Here is a 24,510-nt window from a genome sequence, read left to right on the forward strand (position 1 = left end):
TTATGCACATGTACACTACAACTTAAAGTATAATAATAATAAATAAATTAAAAAAAAAAACTTAAAAAAAAAAAAAAGAAAAGTGTGAGTTTGAACTACTTGAGTCCATTGGAACATGAATTGTTTTCAATAAACATATTGGCAATTTTTTGGAGATTTGCTACAACTTAAAAACACATGCAGATGAACCGTGCCATCAAGACAGATCTTAAAAATTAGTTAAATGTTAGGTATGTCATGAAAGCACAAAATATATGTAGATACTAGTTTATTTATGTGTTAATTGACTGTAGGCCTTTGGTCAACCTATTAGTAGTTGAGATTTGGGGGCGTTAAGAGTCATACTCAGATTTTCCACTGTGCGGGGGTTGACACCCCTAACCCATGTATTATTCAAGTACAGTTGACCTTGAATAATACAAGGGTTAGAGGTGTCAATCCCCATACAGTGGAAAATCATCTTACTTACGAATAACTCGTCTTACTTATGAGTAAGATACAGCAGTAGAGCTGCTGTTTATATAAAAGTGGGGCAAGCAAACTTTCTACCAAGATTTTTAGTCTTAGTCTGGGGGATAAGATACATACTCAAATATTGCAACACATAATCTCGTAAGTGGCATCAAAAGTTATTAAGGAATTTCTGAGATCTCAAAAGTAGAATAAATTACATGTGACTGTGGTGCCCAGGGACCATCTTATGAAAATTACATTTGATCTGGGCTATGAGGAATAAAGAAGGAAAACTCTCTTTGTCCAAAGCATCATATGCACAAATGCAAGTTAACGTGATTGTTCCTATCCATTGGCAGCAGGGCCCTCTCTGTTGGCAGAGGGTAGGGGCGTGCTGGAAATGAAGATGTTGCAGAGGTTCTGAGTGTGACCCATTCACACTCAAATGTGACCCATTCACATTTTGTTTATATGACCATGTTTATCTCTCACATGTTTGGTCAGCTTTTAAGTGGGGGTAATTTTTTTGTATCTGTAAAAAAAAAGAGCATCTATGTCATAAACTATACAAATTAAACAAGCTAACTCATACAAATAATTTCTGCTGTAATATAAACCTTGTGCAAATATTATCTATATATTATCATTAAAAATAATGATGTTACCTAACTTGGAGTATTTTTTGTCACTGCATATGAATACATGAAACTATAAGCTCATCCTCAACTGTGTGTGTCCACGTGCTTCCTTCATCCTAGAGGTGGTTGTCAATGCAAATATTGGCAACTATGAAGGGTAGAAACCAATGCAATCAGGTGACAACTGACCTTGAGGACGCCTCCCAATGAGGAAATTTCCTCAGAGATCTTGTAGAGTTGGTGAAGAGAATCGAGTAAGAAGGGCTTTGCAGAAGATAGTGACATTTACAGATTTTTCAGAGATGAGAATTCACAGATTGTGTAACACAAAGTGGCATTTTCTGGATGCCACATAACTGTACTTGTACCCTGCTTTGTGAAGGCTCAGCTTCCTGCACCCCATCGGCTGGAATCATGCCTGCAGTCACGCATGCACAAACACACACTCATGCACACATTACACACACACACACACACACTCACACACATTCTCACGAAGAGAAATAGCAGTATTGTTGCCATAGGAGAGAAACAGCAAACAAGACCAACATACCTGAAAACGTGATGTTGAAGCCCTCGTATGAAATTGAGAAGTCTGATATAAACCGAAGCTGGGCAGTGAAGTTTCCAAACAAGCCTGCCTTGATCGTATGAGGTAACACTGACCCAGTGAGCCTGGCGACGGGCTCGGAGAAACTTCCGTCCTCTGTGATCAGTAAATAGTCGTGGGAACTCTCAAGATGAAAGGTGTGAAAGATCATCTGAACTCCTGAGAAATGAAGGGGGGAGAGAGAGAGAGAAAGAGACACGGAGGGCAGAGAGGGAGAGGGGCAGAGAGACACAGAGACAGAGACAGAGATGAAAGAAATGGAGAGGAAGAGGAAATGACAGGGGAAGACAGGTTCCAGAGAGTAACAGCCACAGAGACAGAGATGATAGAGAGATGAGACAGAGATTGAGAGAGGGGTAGAGGAGAGAGAGAAAAAGAGAGAGGTTAGGAGAAGTAACAGTTGCTGAAAATTTTTTTCTGGACTTAGACACACCAAGCCTTAATCAAAATATTAAAATGTTTTCTTAATATGTAAGTCTAGCTTTGAAGTTCAAGAGGAAAATGGGTGGAAAGAGGATGGCTTTAGAAATGAAAAAAAGCAGAGGGGATAAACAACAAAAATAAATACTTAAGTGCATATAAGTACAGATATGACGTAAATAGGAAGATATGATGTGGATACGAATACTGAGGTAGATAAGGAGATTATAGATGTAGTGATATATAGATACAGATATAGATGTAGATATTGGCATAGATATGGATATTTAAGAAAAACAGGTGAGAATGTTTACAATGGGCTTCATTCAAAAATTGTCAGTAGGCTCTTAGGGACAGTATTTGTCCCTGAGGGACAAAGGACCAGACGATTTTTCAATTTACACTAAACAAGTGTCCTTTAGAAAAATCTTAGTTGGAGATCTGTATAAATGAGGAAAAACTTCCTTAAAAATGTAGTTTCAGATGCCCCTAAAGCATATGACCTCACAGTAACCACAACTACAAAGTCTTATTTCTGGATTCCTATAGTGAAATCAATAAAATTAACTGTGAATAGATACCTTCTAATAAAAATGTGTATTTTTATGATTATAAAACTTTGGTCACTCATAATCTGTGCCTCCTTTATGCTCAGTTTCCTTCAGAGCAACTTCTTCTTTCCTGTCATTCATGGTAGCATACATAGTGTCACACAGTATACATAATAAAATGTAGCCATTTAATATTAACTAGGGTTCAAATCTATGTGAAAAGACAAAGTCTACATAACACTTATGTGATTGAAATTTCAAACAGACTCTTTTGTATTTTATTTTTTAAAATAGAGTCTCACTTATCTCCCAGGCTGGAGTGCAGTGGCGCAATCTCAGCTCACTGCAACTTCCGCCTCCTGTGTTCAAGCCATTCTCCTGACTCAGCCCCTAGAGTAGCTGGGATTACAGGGATGTACACGATGCCTGGCTAATTTTTTTTGTATTTTTAGTAGAGACAGGTTTCACCATATTGGCTAGTCTGGTCTGGAACTCCTGACCTCAGGTGATATGCCTGTCCTGGCCTCCCAAAGTGCTGGGATTACAAGCATGAGCCACTTCACCTGGCCCCAAATAGACTCTTAAAAATGACAAGTTCAGTCACAGGAAAAACAGTCAGGCTACGATCCTAAACCTAGTGATTATAATCTACATTTCCTACACAAAGTGCAAAATGTCCTGGTCTTCACTATGCTTATGTATAATTGAGGATAGAAATATCTATTCCATGAGGCATCTCTGGATTATGTGAAGATAAATTATTCATTATGTGTGATGATACGGGGTAAACATAAAATACAAGGAAAGTACAAAAACTGTCCCAGATTTATTATGGAAATTAGAAGTTAGACAATCACTTATTTCCTTTTATTTAATTGTCACATTTTATTGAATAGATGCCTTTATTCCTTACCACGATACCTAGATTTCAAGCTTTTATTCACATGCATATATTCAGGTTATCTGATAAACAGAGAGCAAAACAAGGAATCTGTTTTTATTATACAGTTGAAAGACTATTTTTTCTTCCAAAATCTTATTAAATAATAAGTCAAAGTTTTGAACTATACATGAGAAAAGTAGTTATCTCACTTGCTTACACTGTAATATGTTTTCGGTTTTGTTCCCACGTTTCTGTCTCATTTACTTGTTGGTATGTTTGAGACCTATGATAGATTCTTACCTTTTCCGTGAGACACTTCAATGGTCCACGTGCAGTTTAGAGAGTTTGGATAAAAATCTGGAAACCCAGGAGAAAGGACTGTTCCACTCTTTCCATGGATGTAGCCTCCACACAGGGCTTAAAATAATAAAGAGAGATGGTTGTAGCACTAAAGTTTCACAATGATTGCCAGAACAAAATACTGGTTAAATGGCATGGAATTTGCAGGAGGCTTAACAGATCTAATGTCATATGCAAGAAAAACCAAGTAAAACCTGAGCTTTATGTTACTTGCAAATATATTATGCTGGTTCATATGTAGGCATGTTAACCACTACAAAACCTTGACAACATAACACAGAATAAAGCACAGCCGGAGAACGGGAACCTGCATTCACAAGCCTCAGAATTGCAGAAATAGTGCAGGTTTGCACTCCTGAGAGCTGCTGGTCTCCTTCAGCACCTCAGTGAGTTCCAATCTCCTGAACAAACCATGCCACGTTCAAACACTCACTTCAGACACTCATTTTGGAAGAAAAGAAGAGAAAGTTTTATGTAATCATTTCAATGGGAAAGTGGCAATAATTAGGCTGTCAGCAGAATATGGGAGCTTAAGTGCTCAACTCTGATGTCAGGAAGTTATGAGTTCAAATGCTGGCTCAGCTACTCACTAGCTCTGTGATCTCTGGTAAGTCTCTCAATCCTTTACATTTCTCCTATCTTGAAAACAGAAATTATGATAAAATCCATCTCATGGATAGGTGTTTGCAATGATTGCCATTATAGAACACAATTTACAGTGGGTAATCGATACTAAATGATTAAAATGGTACCTACTGATAGATACTGATCTAAACATTACCTACTGAGAGTTGCTAACAGGAATTCAATTCTTAAGACATCAATAATTTAACATTTTGAATAGACTCCATATACCCTAATTTTACAAACATCAAGAGGAGAATATTGACATGTTCCCACCAACTTTCTCCTTTTATTTCATATCTTAAGACCTCTCAAACTATCCTCTGAATGGAAGCACTGAACTGAAAAAGAATAAAAGGAAATGGAGTCACCAGAGCCAGAGGGTAGAGGCAGGAAAGGCAATTGCTATTCATGCTCTGCAAACAAACAGCCACGTGTCTTGTGAGTCACCAAGTGCTCCGGGTCTTGCCCTTCTCCTGGAACCTGTCCACCTGCAGTTGTGAGGCCTATGGATGCCACCAGCTCAGATCTCGAGACCTGGCTGCCCACCCTCACTGCAGCACCTCCACCGTGGTGGTGAAGGTTACGTGCCCGCATGACTGGGCTAACGGCTGCCCAGATAGCTGGTAAGAGGCTGGGCATGTCTGTGAGGGTGCTGCTAGGAGAGATTAGCATTTGAAGCAGTGGACCAAGTGAAGATTTGCCTTCACCAGTGTGAACTGGCATCATTCAATCTGCTGAGGGCTTAAACCGAATAAAAAGGTAGAGAAAAGCCTGGGCACGGTGGCTCACACCTGTCATCCCAGCACTTTGGGAGGCTGAGGCAGGTGGATCACCTGAGGTCAGGAGTTCAAGACCAGCCTGGCCAGCATGGCAAAACCCCATCTTTACCAAAAATACAAAAAATTAGCCAGGGATAGTGGCGGGAGCCTATAATTCCAGCTACTCAGAAGGCTGAGGCAGGAAAATCAATTGAACCCGGGAGGCGGAGGTTGCAGTGAGATGAGATCGTGCCATTGTCCTCCAGCCTGGGGCAACAAGAGTGAAACTCCATCAAAAAAAAGAAAGAAAGAAAGAGAGAGAGAGAGAGAGAAAGAGAGAGAGAGAGAGGGAGGGAGGGAGGGAGGGGGAGGGAAGGAGGGAGGGATGGAGGGGGAAGATAGAGAGAGAGAGGGAGGGAGGGAGGGAGGGGAGAGAGAGAGAGAGAGAGAGAGAGAGAGAGAGAGAGAAAGAAAGAAAGAAAGAAAGAAAGAAAGAAAGAAAGAAAGAAAGAAAGAAAGAAAGAAAGAAGAAAGAAAGAAAGAAAGAAAGAAAGAAAGAAAGAAAGAAAGAAAGAAAGAAAGAAAGAAAGAAAGAAAGAAAGAAAGAAAGAAAGAAAGAAAGAAAGAAAGAAAAGGCAGAGTGAATAAAAAATTTATCTTTTCCTGAGCTGGGACATCCATCTTCTCTTGACCCTGACTTCTGAGCTCCTGGTTCTTGAACCATCAGACCCAGGACATACACCTTCAGCTCCCCTGGTTCCCAGGTCTTCAGCCTCAGCCTTAATTATGCCACTGGCTTTTCCAGGTGTCTAGCTTGCAGAGGGCAGATCGTGGGACTTTTGACCTCTCAATCACATGAGCCAATTCCCACAACAAATCTTGGTTCTGTTTCTCTGGAGCACACTGACTAATACATCCACTTATATGTGCAAGGTTCTCTACTCCTCTGTGTTTCCATAGCCTTATATGTAAATGGGGGCAGAAATCACAACTCATTCCTGCTTGCTGAAGAATGAAATCAGTGAAGACATGTAAGCAGCTCACAATAGTGTCTCACAAGCAAAACATCACTCAGTGTCACAATTTACTATGCATTTCACAAGATTCTTTTGCTTTTTTTTTTAAACATGTCCCCATTCTGTGCATGTATGTATTTATACTTCCTTTCGTAAACTAGGTAGGATGACCTATCATGAGGTAAATGATATTCTGAGTAACTTCTTCCAACTAGTATGATCATTCTGAATTATGTTTTATAAAAGCCTCTTCCACAAATAATATTCACAAAAGTATTAGATAATCTATGAAAGATGTGACAAGCCTCATCATGCTCACTAACCATGCATCTTAAGGGAACAAATCATCTCCTTTAATATGTAAACCTCATGGGAGGCGTGATGTAAAAACCAGCAAAATAGAAAATTTTTAAAATAAGTTCTAGAATATTTTAAGAATTTCTCATGGAATTTTTGCATCTTCAGATTGCAGTGACTCCACATTCCACTGTGAAAGAAGACATTATACATCCCACTTGAAATTACTCAACACATAGTTATTTGGCACCTGCTATGGAGCAGGCCCTGTCCCCAGCATCAGGGATGATCAATAATAAGAGAGATAAAATATCTGCCCTTGTAAAGTATGCATTCTAGTTGGAAAAGACAGGATAAAACCCATAACAACATAAAAGGCAGATGATGTACAATGTTGGGAGATGACACATGACTGTGAAGAAAATCGAGAAAGAGGGATGGGATAGTCCGAGGCTGTGGGTGGCCAGGGGTGCCATACTTAGGAAGTGGTCTATAGATAAGGACTTGAGAGAGACAAGGGAAACACTGAATACCTGGGGAAGAATTTGGGGAGAGAAAGTGGCTAGGACCAGGGCTCAAGCTACAGTGGAGCTGCAGGTGTAGGGAACAGAAAGGACACCTCTGTGGCCGGTGGTCCTCAGAAGAGTTGGAGGTTTCTTTCAGTGACATGATGGGGCACTGGACGGCCCTACCTAGAAAAGGACGCAACCTCATGACCTACCTAGGGTTTAGCCCTGCTCCTGAGGCTGTGCTGATAGAACACACGGGGGTGGCAGGGCCCTGCTCCTGAGGCCGTGCTGAGAGAACACACAGGGGTGGAGGGAGGAAGGCGATCAGGACCCCGAACCAGGTCATTGGCAGCAAGATGACAAGACATGGTCTGAACCTGGCTGTGTCCTGAAGGCAGAGCCAGTGGGACTTTCTCCTGAATGGGAGGTGGGCATTACGATTAAAAAAAAGGAGGAGCTGGGGTTGATTGTGAGGACTTAACCTGAGTGTGAAATAACTACAGGGGGAGACTTGAGACATTGAGAGAATGAGGTTATGAGAGTAAGGCAGGCATTCAGCTCTGGATACTGAAGCTCCATGTCTGCTGGGCTTGTGTGTGGAATGGTTGACATTGCAACTGGATGCACAGGTCTGGAGTCCATGAAAGAGGGTTGAGCAAGGGGTAGAAGGGAGACCACAACGACGTGAGATCACTGGTGCAGTGAATGTAGACGTAAGCTTCCACAGAGGCAACTGAAGCCAGTGCACCATGTAGTGGGAAGAAAACCAGCAGAGGACGGAGGAGTCCTGAATTCAGAAGCTTTGGATTGGTCACTTTTCACTGGTATGTGATTGGATTCGTGTGAATTGATGCAATAACTTCTCAGATTTTTATGAAAACATTCACCATAATAAATTTAAAACATTTTAAGTAAAACTGAGACATCTTATATCCAAAGCTACTTGTCAGTGGTCTGTATCCCAAAATCTGCATATGTAATATAAACTGTTAAAATTAAGTCATATCCAACTACATTTAACAGCATGAAAACAATCAATCTTTATTTTATCCTCTGTCTTCATATCATCAAGAAAAGTTACTTGATCATCTATTGGGGAAAAATCTGGGAGGGAATGTGCTCTGCCCTCTTTTTGATGTTTTCCAACCATATCTCATGGAACCTGGAAATCACTAACCAGCCCCGTCACACTGTCATTAGGTGCAAAGTGAGACAGAAAGTTAGAGATAAAGCTGCTGTCAGGCTCGTTTAGATTTATATGGGTGCAAACACAATGCAGTCCAATTCACATATCATGAAGACTTTACATAAAAGTAATTCTGTCCACAAATCCTATAATATTTTTCAGGAAAAGGAAATTTGATGTGTGGAGAATTGAATTGGTATTCTCACCTAAAATTGAAGTGAGGAGAGGAGAGAATAAAATGAAATACCTGAATTACATTTTAGTGTCTATACAGGTTATGGCTATATTCATATGTAGACATGCCTACATTCCTTTAGCAGAGCTACAAATATAGCTGCCCATAATTTGAATTACATTAATCTGTCTCTTCATGCATGGTGGATCCTTTTCTGAGTAGCTGTAAAAGACACAGTAAAATTTTACTGTTGCTGTCCTTAATGCTGTAATTTCTTGAGTTTTACTTTACTATTTATGTAACCTACCCAACATCAAGGATGCAGGTATGTTACATCAGAAATCTTTTGGAAGGAGGACTAAGATATGCAGAAATCATTGAAGAACAAAAGAGGAGACATATGTTGTGATATTTTCCTGACTGAGTTGAAGTAAAGCATCCAACTGTTTCTTTTTTCTTTTTTCCTTTTTTTTTTTTTTTGAGACCGAGGCTTGCTTCTTTGTCCAGGCTGGAATGCGGTGATGAGATCTTGGCTCACTGCAACCTCTGCCTCCTGGGTTCAAGCAATTCTCCTGCCTCAGCCTCCCCTGTAGGTGGCATGTGCCACCACGGCCAACTAATTTTTTTGTATTTTTAGTAGAGACGGGGTTTCACCCTGTTGGCCAGGCTAGTCTCGAACTCCTGACCTCAAGTGATCTACCTGCCCTGCCTCGGCCTCCCAAAGTGCTGGGATTACAGGCATGAGCCACCGCGCCTGACCCATCCACCCGTTTTTCAAGTTCTGTCTTTTGTCCTCTGCTTTTATCCATTCATCCATCCAATCCTGCATTTAGAGTTACTTATTAAGAAACATACTACTGTTTTCCAAACACTCTTTGATGTTGCTGGGCACAGAACAATGAATAAGACAGATTAAGTCCCTGTTTTTTCAATGTTTACATTCCAATGGGGAAGGCAAATAACTTAGTTTTAAAAATCCAGATAATGGGCGGGCACAGTGGCTCACGCCTGTAATCCCAGCACTTTGGGAGGCTGAGGCGGGTGGATCATGAGGTCAGGAGATGGAGATCATCCTGGCTAATGCAGTGAAACCCCGTCTCTACTAAAAAAAAAAATACAAAAAATTAGCCGGGCATGGTGGCAGGCGCCTGTAGTCTCAGCTACACGGGAGGCTGAGGCAGGAGAATGGCGTGAACCCGGGAGGTGGAGCTTGCAGTGAGCCGAGATTGCGCCACTCACTCCAGCCTGTGTGAGAAAGCTAGACTCTGTCAAAATAAATAAATAAATAAATAAATAAATAAATAAATAAATTCAGATAACTAGGTCTGATTTATTCCAAGAACAAGAATACTAACTTGTTTTCTAAACTCAAAGGAGGTCTAGGTGATTAGAGTATGATGGACATGCTGGTGAATCAACGAAGTGATGAATGCACATCCTGGCAAATGTCCACTCCCAGGATGGTGACTATGGAGTAAGCGACACAAGGTTGGAGGAAACGCAGAAGATCAGAAGCAACCCCGTGTTAGCAGGCTGCCCTGAGACAGGTTGTCTGCTGAGGTTTCCCTGCCAACTCATTCCTGCGGCTTCCTGCTGATGTTCACGGCAAAGCACATAGCCCTCTGATGGATTCTGCACTTCCCACCACCCCCTTCACCCCATCACTTCCCCTGACCCTGCCAAAGTCTTCTAATAAATGGAAGTTTGCAGAGTCAGTTATTGTTGACTAGAACTAAGAAATTGAATTCAACAAGTTTATGGATGGGAGGAAGGCGGCAGTTGAAGCACGCAGACAATTTCACAGGCAACGGTGATCTCCATGTTAGAGAGGGTGATGGGAAAAAGAGGAGCCGGTGATTATAAACCTTCTAGCTCCCTGGATGGTGATATTCACCTCCACTGTGCCAGCTGTAACTTGAAACCTGACAGCTTCCACATGTACATGTTAAAAACTGACCTCGTTCTCCAAATGTGTTGAATTTCCAACTGCTTGCTAGGTTTCTCGGGATGTCACCTTGGAGTCATCTCTCTCTCCTAAACTCATGTATCCTCCTAGTGATACTTCTATCTACTCTCCACCTTGACTTTCTTCAACTGATGTGTCTCAGATCATTTTGGTCTCATCAATTGCCTAGCCTCTGCATGTCTGCCTCTTCCTCAAAGAGATCAACCTGTGAAAGCACAGCCTTGGGCCTGATCTGTTTCCATCTTTTCTCTCTTTTTCCATCATTTTCTTCTTCTCCTGAAACCATAAACACAGTTCTATTTGAAGCCAGACTTAATGAATTACTTTCCACTTCAATAATATTCATAGACTCTCCAGGCCCTACATAAGTCACTGAATTTATTCATATATTTATTTATATGAATAAACATATTAAATATACTTTTATGAATAAATATGTTGTTCACATATGTATTTATAATAGAAACATTCTACCCAAAGGAATCTTGTGCAGAATCTCCCAGTAGGAAGGAGGGGAGTAAATTAGGGCAGTCCAGTTGCACAGGAGAGATTCCAATCCTGATTCACATCCCCTGCCTCACTCTCAGAAAAACCCTGGTCCTCACAGTGGGATCGCCGGACACTGCATCATGAATCTCTGACTATGTCCATAGACCAGCACTCAAGGCATTTGATCATCATCGAACTTCAGTGATTAATTCACACCCCTCAATCCTCCAGTACTCTTTTTTTTTCTCTCTGCACCTCAGTTTATAACCATTTCTTCACATTGAAACATGTCCCTTCCTCTCAACCTCCATCTCAAAGATGTATCTCCAAAATTGCCTCCAACCTTTCAATATCCCAAATTGGAACTTTTTTTCTCCCACTTCTTTATCCTCAACCACTTTTCTTGTGTCTAATAAAGCACTTACTTCATTGTGTGATTTTTAAAAATGTCTTTCCTTTTGATATGCTGATAGATTTTAAACTTCTGTGTGATTGCAAATACAGCAGGTTCCCAATAAATGCTTGTGGAGAGAGTAAACAGTTTTTAAAAATACTTATTTAATAAATTTCAAAGTTTTCTTTGCATTTGTCTTTCACAAAATTAAAGGACAATTTACCCCAATGTTCATTTCTTTAACATTTGAATGTGTGAAAGAATAACATTAAAAACACAATGAACTGATGCTATGGACCCAGGACAGACACTGAGTTCACTGTGTTTCACATTGATGTAGAATACTATAATTAATTATTTTTTTTCTTTTCTGAGAGCTATGAATGTTTAAAGGTTTAAATATCCTACTTATGTAGCTTTTGTTGCGAGAAAAACCCATGGGGTTTAAGAGATTGCTTAAGATTTAAAGGGTAACGAGTAACAAGAACAATTCTTATGGTTGTATGAAAACTATCAAACATGACTGACTAAAACTCTCATATCAAACTCTAACATCACCCAAAATGTGTAGATTTATTAATAGCTTTTTTTTTGGAGACAGTCTTGCTCTACTGTCCAGGCTGCAGTATAGTGGGGTGATCTTGGCTCACTGTAACCTTGACCTCCTGGGCTCAAGCAATCCCCCTGCCTCAGCCTCCTGAACAGCTGGGACTACAGGGGCACGCCAACACCCCCAGCTATTTTTTTGTATTTTTTATGGAAATGACATTTTACTATGTTGCCCAGGCTGGCCTCGAACTCTTGGGCCCCAGCAATCTCCCTACTTCAGTCTCCCAATGTGCTAGGATTACAGGCATGAGCCACCACGCCTGGCTTATTAATACATTTTTACCATAAATTCTTTATATTCTGTAATGTGTTCCAGTGCCACAAATTATAGTCATGCTATTGATTCCTTTGACAGGTAGAAATCTCAAATTTACATACATTTATATTGGTAGACAATAAAGAAACAAAATGAATAAGCTGAGTGTACTTTTATTTTCTATGGAAAATGCCACCCATATAACTGGCATCTCTATAGCACCTCAATTCCTGTACTGCAAAACCTATAGGCTATTTTTGGTCTATTCCCACTCTGTTTCTTCTAAATCACTCTCCTATTGATCCTCCACTCAGTTTCCATTGACCCTACTTTGCTAAACCTCCAGGAATTCCTAGACTGTACTGCACCTATCAACTCCTGATAATTTTGCTCATTTCCTTTTCCTGGGATACCTGTTCACATGCTAGCTACTTCGAGAAATCCTACCCATAACGGAAACCCCAGCTCGAGGGCTGTACTTTCCATGAATTTTTCCTCAGTTACTGCTCCCTGGGAGCTTAAAATCACACTGAACAGACTGTATCGAGTATGTATAATATGTAAGTCTAAGATACATTTGATATAAATTGTAAATACATGTTATTCTCTCTCTCTCTTTTTCTCTCTTTCTTTCTGGAGCTGAATATTAACAGAAACTGAGGTCAGGAAAGTCAGTGCTATCATAGCCCGGGGCAATCAAGACTGAGTGTGACCTGGTCTTGGAGGTTGGGAATGATTTAAATAATGTAATACGTAAGGATGAAGAACGGGATTGAATATTGCATATATTTGGTTGTTGGTAAGAAGAGAGCAAGACCATCAATAGAGAAGTTGTATTTTCTAGGTCACCTGCTGGGTAGAGTAGAATCTTGGCTAAACCAGGAAGAAGTCAAATCCCGGAATAGACCAAAAACAAGTTCTCAAATTGAGGCAGTAAATAACAGCCTATCAACCAAAAGAAGCCAGGACCAGGTGGATTCACAACCAAATTCTACCAGAAGTACAAAGAGGAGTTGGTACCATTCCTTCTAAAACTATTCCAAATAATAAAAAAAGAGAGACTCCTCCCGAACTCATTTTATGAGGCCAGCATCATCCTGATATCAAAACCTGGCAGAGGCACAACAACAAAAAAGAAAATTTCAGGCCAATATCCCTGATGAACACCAATGTGAAAATCCTCAATAAAATACTGGCAAACCAAATTCAGCAGCACATTACAAAACTTATCCACCTTGATCAAGTCAGATTCATCGCTGGGATGCAAGACTGGTTCAACATACACAAATCAATACACGTCATCCATCACATAAACAGAACCAATGACAAAAACCACATGATTATCTCAATAGATGCAGAAAAGGCCCTTTGATAAAATTCAACACTTTTTCATGCTAAAAACTCTCCATAAACTAGGTATTGATGGATGGTATCTCAAAAATAAATAGCTAGTTATGACAAACCCACAGCCAATATCATGCTGAATGGGCAAAAGCTGGAAGCATTCCCTTTGAAAACTGGCAAAAGACAAGGATGCCCTCTCTCACAACTCCTATTCAACATAGTATTGGAAGTTCTGGCCAGGATAATCAGCCAAGAGGAAGAAAGAAAGGGTATTCAAATAGGAAGAGAGGAAGTCAAATTGTCTCTGTTTGCAGATGACATGATTGTATATTTAGAAAATCCCATTTTCTCAGCTCAAAATCTCCTTAAGCTGATAAGCAACTTCAGCAAAGTCTCAGGATACAAAATCAATGTGCAAAAATCACAAGCATTCCTATACATCAATAATAGACAAACACAGAGCCAAATTATGAGTGAATTCCCATTCAAAATTGCTACAAAGAGAATAAAATGTTTGGGAAAATAACTTAGAAGGGGTGTGAAGGACCTCTTCAAGGAGAACTACAAACCACTGCTCAAGAAAATAAGAGAAGACACAAACAAATGGAAAAACATTTGTTTTTGGATAGGAAGAATCAGTATTGGATTGGATAGGAAGAATCAGCTCATGGATAGGAAGAATCAGTATTGTGAAAATGGCCATACTGCCCAAAGTAATTTAGAGATTCAATACTATCCCCATCCAACTACCATTGACTTTCTTCACAGAATTAGAAAAAACTACTTTAAATTTTATATGGAACCAAAAAAGAGCCCGTATAGCCAAGACAATCCTAAGCAAAAAGAACTAAGCTGGAGGCATCATGCTACCTGACTTCAAACTATACTATAGGGCTACAGTAACCAAAACAGCATGGTACTGGTACCAAAACAGATGTATAGACCAAGGTGGAACAGAACAGAAGCCTCTGAAATACTACCATATATCTACAACCACCTGATCTTTGACAAAACTGATAAAAACAAGCAATGGGGAAAGGATTCCCTATTTAATAGATGTTGTTGAGAAAACTAGCTAGCCATATGCAGAAAACCAAAACTGGATCCCTTCCTTACACGTTATACAAAAATTAACTAAAGATGGATTAAAGACTTAAACATAAGACCTAAAACCATAAAAACCCTAGAAGAAAACCTAGGCAATACAATTCAGGACATAGGCATGGGCAAAGACTTCACGACTAAAACAGCAAAAAACAATGGCAACAAAAGCCAAAATTGCAAATGGGATCTAATTAAACTAAAGAGCTTCTGCACAGCAAAAGAAACTATTATCAGAGTGAACAGGCAACCTAAAGAACGGGAGAAAAAATTTTCAATCTATCAATCTGACAAAGGGCTAATATCCAGAATCTACAAGGAATTTAAACAAATTTACAAGAAAAAGACAACCCCATCAGAAAGTGGGCAAAGGATATGAACAGACACTTCTTAAAAGAAAACATTTAGGCAGCCGACAAATGTAAGAAAAAAAGTTCATCATTACTGGTCATTAGAGAAATGCAAATCCAAACCACAATGAGATACCACCAGTTAGAATGGTGATCACTAAAAAGTCAGGAAACAACAGATGCTGGAGAGGATGTGGAGAAATAGGAACACTTTTACCCTGTTGATGGGAGTGTAAATTAGTTCAACCATTGCAGAAGACAGTGTGGCGATTCCTCAAGGACGTAGAACCAGAAATGCCATCTGTCCCAGCAATCTCATTACTGGGTATATACCCAAAGGATTATAAATCATTTTAGTATAAAGACATATGCACACGTATGTTTATTGCAGCCCTGTTCACAATAGCAAGGACTTGGAACCAACCCAAATGCCCATCAATGATACAGAGGGTAAAGAAAATGTGGCACATATATACCACGGAATACTATGCAGCCATAAAATGGGATGAGTTCATGTCCTTTGCAGGGACATGGATGAAGCTCAAAACCATCATTGTCAGCAAACTAATGGAACACAGGAACACAAAACCAAAAACCATGTTCTCACTCATAAGTGGGAGTTGAACAATGAGAACACATGGTCACAGGAAGGGGAACATCACACACAGGGACCTGTTTAGGGAGTGCAGGGCTAGGGGAGGGATAGCATTAGGAGAAATACCTAATGTAGATGACAGGTTGATGGGTGCAGCAAACCACCATGGCACATGTATACCTATGTAACAAACCTGCATGTTCTGCACGTGTATCCCAGAACTTAACGTATAATGAAAAAAAAAAAAAAAAAAAAGATAGAAAAGAAAATAGTCTTGGTTACATACTGAAATATTTTGAAAAGTAAGTTACCAATGCTCAATGAATAATTTTTGGATAATATTTGAATGCACAGGTATGTGAGCATGTTGTTTTCTTTTGATAAAAACCTCACTTAAAATCAAAATTACGTATTTCAAATGAGTCAGGCAAAGTCTCTCACTTGGGTATGTCAGTTTTCATTACCAGATCAAGAACCTAGGTAATTCAATGACTGTCCTATGATGGAAAAGTTGCCTTCATCCATCATGTTATATTCAGAGTGCTACAACTTTTCAATCCTTACAGCTATGACTAAACAGTCTGCGAGTAAAACAATTTGACAAGTCCCTTGTGGGTACTTGTTCAACAGATCTACCCCACACGAAAATAAAAAAGAGAGCAGCTTACACACATCCCATTTTAAAATTCTATTTTTGTCTATAGCCCAAATTAACAAAAATAAATTATTAAAAAGGCACAGTATCATCCAAGAAATCCGTATGCATTTCCATGGCATGTAAACATTCAGGTAAAATTATTGATACGATTAACTTATTCTATTGCAAATTTAGGGTGAGTAATTTAACAAAATATCAAACTGATTCAAGTTCAGTTTCACAAGAAGAAGACTTGATTATTTTAAGGGTTATCATTCTTATTGCAAATATTTTTAATATAGAACCCAAAAATACGACAAATATTTACATAGTCTGTATGACATCCTTGAGTTTTACAAAATTATAAGTAGCCAGGAGTTATCATCTTTCTGACACTAAGAATCCTACAGACACATGTAGTTTATTTATTTTTCATTACTAGAGTTCTAATTACAAAATAAAACTAACATAAATTCAAATAATACCTAAAGCTGTAGAGTGAAAAATCAAAACTCTCACTGCACCCACGCTACAGCCGAGTTATCTCTGAAGAGGTGAGCATGAGAATTACAGTTTTAGAATGTCTATTTTCAGTCAATTTCTATGCAACACTGTGTGTACCTGCAATTACACATATCTATACAGTATATGCATATACACAACATGCATTGTTCTATCATTTCTTATTTTTTCCTTCAAAAAGAATGTATCAGGCTGGGCGTGGTGGCTCATACCTGTAATCCCAGCACTTTGGGAGGCCGAGGCAGGAGTTCCAGGCAGGAGTCTGGAACTCCTGAGGTCAGGAGTTCCAGACCAATCTGGCCAACATGGCGAAACCCTGTCTCTCCTAAAAAATACAAAAATTAGCTGGGTGTGGTGGTAGGTGCCTATAATCCCAAGTACTAGGGAGGCTGAGGCAGGAGAATCCCTTGAACCTGGGAGGCGGAGGTTGTACTGAGCTGAGATCCTGTCACTGCACTCCGGCAGGAAAGCAAAGTTATGATTTACTTGCATTTTTCTGATTCCTAGTCAGCACTGGAATATTTTTTAAAGTTTATTGGGTTAGGGTTATTGTAATAACTAATAACTAAAGTTATAAATATATAAAAATATATAATATACAAATATATAATATATAAATAATATATATTATTAGCATTATATATGTCTATATTTATATACATATATAGAGAGATATAAAATGTATCTGCATAGCTCTTTTTCTCATAGATCTGTTAGCTTATTAGTGTTGCTTTTCTCCTTTCTTCCAGTTGCAGAATATGATTATTTCATGTGTATATCACATGGAGAATGCAAGTATTTCTGGTTGTTTGACCCTTTCTTTTACCTTTTTACATTTTTAATAGAATAATTTTTAGTTTGCATATAGCAAAATTGGTCAACGTTTTTTCATTTGCTGTTTTCGGATTTCTTTAGAAGTTTTTCCAAGATTTAAAAACTAAGACTTTTTTTTAAAAAAACCCAAAACCAAATGACAAAACATGATGCTCACAGGTATGGCCACTTCCTCTGTGAAAAAGTCAGCAGAGCGTTGAGAGGAGAAATAGGATCTCAAATACCAGTGACACCAGTTCATCCAAACAGCCACATTGGAGAAAAAGTGGATCTGGACGCGACGTCATTCCTTACCACGCATTTTTAGGTGGATTGAAGTATAAATTTAAAACATAAACATAACTTTTTACTTTTAGGGGTGATGAACAAGTTACTGATCATGGTGATGGTTTCATAGATGTACATATGTATCCCAAATCACATCAAATTGTTCACATTCAACATATGCAGTTTACTGCATTTCAGACATACCTTAATAAAGCTGTTAAAATGTTTAAAGTTTTTAGTGGAAAACAATAGAACATCTTCATTACTCTGAGTGGAGGCAAGCCTTCTGAAACATGCACAAATGACAACAGCGAAACATGGGACTATTTTAAAATTAAAAACTTCTATTCATCAAGAAGATACCAATAAGAGAAGGAGAAGAACAACTCCAGAATAAAAGATTTATAATGCATAGATCAAAGGAACTGTAGCTAAATATTTACACAACACCTGTAATTCAGTAAGATAAAGGCATGCGACTCAATAGAAATGGAAGCAAAGAAACAGATGTTTTATAAGAGATGATACATCAATGTCCAATAAATATACAAAAATGTGCTCAGAACAACTGAAGTGGCAGCAAACAGTATAATGAAAAAAAATGTTGATATGCTTATGCAATAATATTAGATGATGAGAAGTAGCAAAACACAGCTAAGTGCTGTAATATGCATGGACCCCACAAACTGAAGGTTCGAGGAAAGTTGCTGGACAAAGAGTAACTTCCCTGGATAATTTCATTTATTTAGATAACCACTAGTGCCAGAAAATTAAGGTTCAACCTTGGGAGGCAGCGACTGCGAGAGGCTGTGAAAGGGAAGTGTGGAGTCCTGGAAAAGTTCATTTAGTGACCTACACGGTCTTGAGCTGACAGGTACATGTTTACTGTGTGAAATGCACTGAGCTACAGACTTATACCTGTACAAATAAATAAATATAGACATCTTTTAAAAATGGTGGTCTGAGAGAGATTCTATATTTTCACATAATTTTAAGTTTTGAATCTTTATATCTTGAATCAATGTGTAACTTATTTTGTATACATTTTTAAACATTTTAAAACCAAATCAGGTATCCAATTTGAGCAACATTATGTGTTAATAGGGTATTCCTTTTCCACAAAATGGAATAATTTTATTATAAATTAAGTTTCTGTACAGACAAAGATCTGTTACTAGAATCCCTATGCTATTGCACTAATATATTTGTGTATTTCCATACCAATTCCACATTGTTTGGTTTATCATTAGTTTTTCATATGCGCTGATATAACATGGGACAGTCCTTCCTTATTATTCTTAAAAATATATTTCTTATCCATTTGGGGCATTTCTCTTCCAAATTAATTTTTAAATATTTGTAAATTGCTATTAAAATCCCAATTTATTTTAATTAGATTTTATTGACTTTAAAACTTGTGGAAAATTTGTACATTTAAATTCTGTTCTTCTCTTCTAAAACATAGTATGCATTCCCATTTATTAAGGTATTCTTCATATGTATTTCATATGGAATGCATATGTATATGAAGTTCATAACTGAATACAAAAGAATACCGATGATATTACATTTTTATTTATATATTTAATTGTAAATATATATTTAATAAATTTCATATGAATTTTGCAATTAAATATATAAATAGAAATGTTAAGGCATATACATATATATGCACATATGTACATATCTATGAATGCATATGTATGTATATATGTATATATATGTATGTATGTATATAGGCCTTTACATTTCTTGCTAGATATATTATTCCTGAATAATTTTTTGTGTTTTTCTTTTACCCTACATGTTTTTATTATATTTCAAATAAGTTATATCCTATGCGGAAATCTATTGACATGTAATCCTGAATGCAGCCACCTGCTGAACTGATTATTGCTAAAAGTCAGCTATCTTCTCTTTATAATATTTATAATTCATATCATTTTCATATATTTTTGCATTTGTTAGGATCTTCTGAGCAATGGTGCACAACAGTTCTAAAACCAAGGAGTTTATCCTGTTCTTAACTTTTAAGGAACTTTTTATAATAGTTTACCATTAACTATGGTGTTTTCTACAGGCAAATTCACTTATATGATGGTTACCTGTATATTTATGAAAGTGATATATTATTTTAGAGTTTATTGTTAAATATTTATTTTAGAGTTTAAAGTTTAATGTAAAAGAATGAAAATGGTGAGATATATCTTTCCAGAAAAATGTAGGCATAACTACTGTTCACAGGTTTTCACCTCTTTCATCTGCTTGGATAAGAAGCTGTTGGCCACACAATTCATCTGTGGGGAAATGCCGGGGCTGGGTACCCATAGTCCATGTTGCAGATTCATATATGAGAGGAAAGAAAAAAGCACTAGGTAATTTCTGCCACTGTCTGTGATTGTGGTGAAATATAAGAGGAATTAAGAATGCACATTTTAGCAACTGTCTAAATTCTTACAGTCTTTCCTGCTGCAATAGTAATTTTTAGCTCACTTAAGATTGGGAAGTGGCAAAATGATGTCAATACAATGTCTAAATTACCTTGGTGTTTACACCATATTCCCTAGGCAAACAGAGTTGATGCATTAGCATTATAACCGATAGCAGGAAAGAAAAATGCCTCAGCTCATCTGCACAAAAAAGGAGTCCTTTCCATCTTTATTCAGAAACTGAGCAGAAAGCATCTTCACCTGGGGGGCTCACCCCTGCGTTGCTTAGCCAGTGACTCATGTCCGGCTGCACTTCTTTCTGAGCCTGCTCCTGTGACCCCACAGACCCCGAACTCGACCGCCACCTATTCCTGCCCAGAGTGCAGCATTCCTACTGGTTCCAGCTGGTTTGCACACTTCCCACACTTCCTGAGAGGGCTCCAGCCGCTCTGTGCTGTCCACCTGCACTTTGTGGTCTCTGCCACCTTGCCAGTTCCTGTGTGGGTTCGTGCTTTGGTGACAAAGGTCAAAGATTTCGAGTGAACTGCAGCTAAGCAGAAAGATACCATAAACCCTGTCATTTTGGGTGCTCATTTTAAAGAAGTCAAGGTGTTTAATGAATGTATGTATCATGTTTGAAAGGAAATACTTCTGTCTATGAAAAGTACTGAGGATGTGAACGACATATTTTTGCTTTTTCCATAGACACAATGTTTCTTGGAACTTTTTTTCATAGAAACAATGTTTCTTGGAATGCTATTTTCCATAGAAACAATGTTATCATGGGGTTATATTCACGGCCAAAGGCAAAACACCCCAAGTGTTTTTTTACAAATGATTACAAGGAACATATTTACCTACTGTTATTATAACTACACACTGCATAGTATAAAGTGGAGCACTACAATAACACAAAATAATCAGGAACGTTATTTGTCTTGAGATTCCCAAGAGAAGATTTGTGTAGGGCAAGAGGAGTGGCTGTTACCATAAAAAGCCCCCGAAGGTCTCCTGAGAGCCTTTGTTCTCAGAAGGGGGACTCCCAGGAGAAGGTTCCGCTACAGATTCAGTGCAAGGGAACTAAGACACGCAGTGTAGACTGAGAGGAAGTGTGACACCTGGACGTATGTCAGGGGAAAACCCGGTCTGACATCCTAGGATATGTGTGGCGACTCTATTGCCCCACATGCCAGTGTCAATAAATACCGTATGTAAAACACAGGTGCAGAACAAAGCTCTCTCTGTTTGATCGTTTGAAGATAAAGTTGAAGGACAGTTGTTCTATCTAGTAGATACAACTTCAAGTGATCAGGAATGATACGATGACGGTATACAACTTTTCAGAGGGAAGTCACGCCAGTCATATGGTACAACCCCCTGAAATGCACACACCACTGAGCTACTTAGACATGTACGCTGTCTCTGCACACCCTCCTGGAGCATTGTCTCACTGGGCTCCACCTACCATCGCAGCTGGGCAAGGCGTGGTTCCACTGGTGGTTCCTCTCACAGACGAGGGGCTCGTCGTCACTTAGTGTGTACCCCGGGTCACAGCTGAACGTTACTGTGGATCTGATGCCAAAGTCGCTGCCGTGGCGATGGCCGTTCACAGGGATGCCCGGGTCCAGACAGGAGTCTGACTCTAGCGTCACACCTGGATGCACAGAACGAATGCAGTCGATGAGGACTGAAAACAATAGAGACCCACGCCATCGACTACTAAATAGTCTCAGAAATAATCAGACCTGAAACATTATGCAAGTGAATCCAACAATGAAGGGACATAAAAGCCAATGCATTTTCAAACATTTGACCTTGTTTTTCAAAAGGGAGATTTCTATTGTTATGCTGTTTACCAGATGTTATCTATATATAACAACCCTGAATAATTAACTAACTTTTCTGAATTTTACTTTTCTTCTTGGAAAATCAATGAATTGCACTAAATAAAGTCTAAGTTTTTCCTGTTCTCTATTTTCACTGCTCTCCCTGTCTCATATATATGAATTAAATACAGAAATATATATGTCTATATTTATATATTCCAGTTAGATTTTGGCAGTTTAACTTTCAAATATATGCATACATACACCCAAACATATACACATATAATGCAATTAAAAACTGTGCTGGTGTTATTTTTCTAAGGTTGCATTCCATAAATCCACGCAATTTTCAAATTTTATTTTAAGTCAGCTGCTTTCAAGATAGCTACTATTAGCCTTTGCTAAACGATGTGAAAAATTAATGTGCATGAAGTAATTACGATCATGTCATTATGAGAGTTTCTTTTCTCCTCTCACATTTCTCATTTCTCTTTCTTTTTAGAAAACCATATATTTTAAGAGCTAAGGAAAATGAGAATAAGGGAAAAACTTATCATTGTAATGTTTACATATGTGAAGAAATAAAAAGCCCTTGTTATTGCTGTGTCACCTCTCAGTAAGTGTGAGAACATTGGAATTAATATCTGAACTGTGAATTAAAAATCTTAAAATATTTTCAATTTAAAGACTGTTTAGTCTCTAAAAGTGATCTTTGGGATATTGTTTCTGATCATTGCATATATTTTTTTTCCCCAAAATTTGAGTGTTATAACTTGGGATTGATCCCAATAACGTTTTCTTAAACTGTGATTCTAACACATTTTCTGAACACTAACACACGTCTATTACCCTAAACAACAGGATGTAACTGTCCTGGCTGATGTGCAGCACGGCCCGAAAGCCTTCTTCCAACTCTGGAGGAGCTTTTATTCTGCCAGAGGCAACGTGGATATCATTTGGTTAGAAATATATTACCCACCCCCTGCTGCTCCTCCCTCCCTCTCTCTACATACACACTGCACGCATGTGCACACACACACACACACTTTCAGAGGCATTGTTTGTGACTTCTTCCATGACACCCCCACAAACTTTATGCATTACTGACTCTGAATGCACACATAGTACCCAATGCTGGGTGAATGATTTTTTGTTGTTGTTGTTTGTTTACTTTTATTTTAAGTTCAGGGGTACATGTGCAGGTTTGTTACATCGGTAAACTTTTGTCACAGGGGTTGGTTGTACAGATTATTTCCTCACCCAAGGATTAAGCCTACTGTCCATCAGTTGTTTTTCCTGATCCATTCCCTCCTCCCATCCTCCACCCCCTGAAAGGCCCCAGTGTGTGTTGTTCCCTCTATGTGTCCATGTGTTTTCATCATTTAGCTCCCACTTATAAGTGAGAACATGTGGCATTTGGTTTTCTGTTGCTGCATTAGTTTGCTAAGGATAATGACCTCCAGCTCCTAGCATCAAGATCAAAATGAAGACAAGAATTCCCTCAAAAGAAGAAGCTCTGCTGAAGAAGTGCATTAATCTCTAGGTTTCTGGGGGGCGGGGGAACAGTTAACTAAATAATTTCATTTTTTCAAAAGGCTTTCTATGGTCACTAAATAACAGTGTATGCACCACTGTAGCAAAACAGTAATAGAAATTACTATCTTAGAATAAGTGAGAATTATATATTAATGGTTTCAATAATGAAATTTATAAACCATAAACAAAACTTTTCCCACACAAAATTTACAGTGAAAAGAGAAAAACTGTGGTAGAAATAAAAGCATAGAATTTAAATGCTGAATTATTTACATTTAAAACTGAATAAACTTTTAAGGTCACAATTGATGCTTAGTTCTGATATTATGCCATTACATTTTCATTCATTTTTAAATAATAACGGGCACCAACAGTGAGTTTTCGAATATGCAGGCATTGTTCTCTTTTGCATGACAAATTGTTTGAATGGAGAGTCCAGGAGAGGAGGACTGTTGAGTGGTAGAATTATGACACTACATTTGATCTCTAGTTCAACTGAAACTGGCCACGTAGAAGAATCCCGAAACAAGAAAATGGTGGGAAAGAACATCTGGAATTTGGCTGGGCGCAGTGGCTCATGCCTGTAATCCCAGCACTTTGGGAGGCCGAGGCAGGTGGATCACCTGAGGTCAGGAGTTCAAGACCAGCCTGGCCAACAGGGTGAAACCCCATCTCTACTAAAAATACAAAAATTAGCCAGGTGTGGTGGTGTATGCCTATAATCCCAGATACTCCAGATACTTGGGGCGGGTGGGGGGGAGGGGGAAGAACTTATGGAATTTCATAGCAGGTGATTTCTCTCCAATGGGGCAAGACATTTATAATATACTAAGATCATGGACACAGGTAGCCAATTTACCTTGTGGTAAAGG

General features: G+C 38.6%; 1 protein-coding gene across 2 annotated transcripts in view; it reads right to left on the reverse strand.

Annotated features, from left to right (window-relative positions):
- CSMD1 (CUB and Sushi multiple domains 1) overlaps nt 1-24,510 on the reverse strand; it is a 2,045,798-nt gene that overhangs the window by 408,423 nt on the left and 1,612,865 nt on the right. For both annotated transcript variants that reach the window (XM_005562521.5, XM_065518732.2), the window contains exons 18-20: nt 21,742-21,930; nt 3,856-3,972; nt 1,645-1,860 (exon numbers count right to left, since the gene is read on the reverse strand). In XM_005562521.5, the coding sequence (XP_005562578.3) occupies nt 1,645-1,860; nt 3,856-3,972; nt 21,742-21,930 (522 nt within the window). The remainder of the gene's footprint in view (nt 1-1,644; nt 1,861-3,855; nt 3,973-21,741; nt 21,931-24,510) is intronic.

Source organism: Macaca fascicularis, chromosome 8, assembly GCF_037993035.2.
Source record: "Macaca fascicularis isolate 582-1 chromosome 8, T2T-MFA8v1.1".
NCBI lineage: Eukaryota > Metazoa > Chordata > Mammalia > Primates > Cercopithecidae > Macaca > Macaca fascicularis.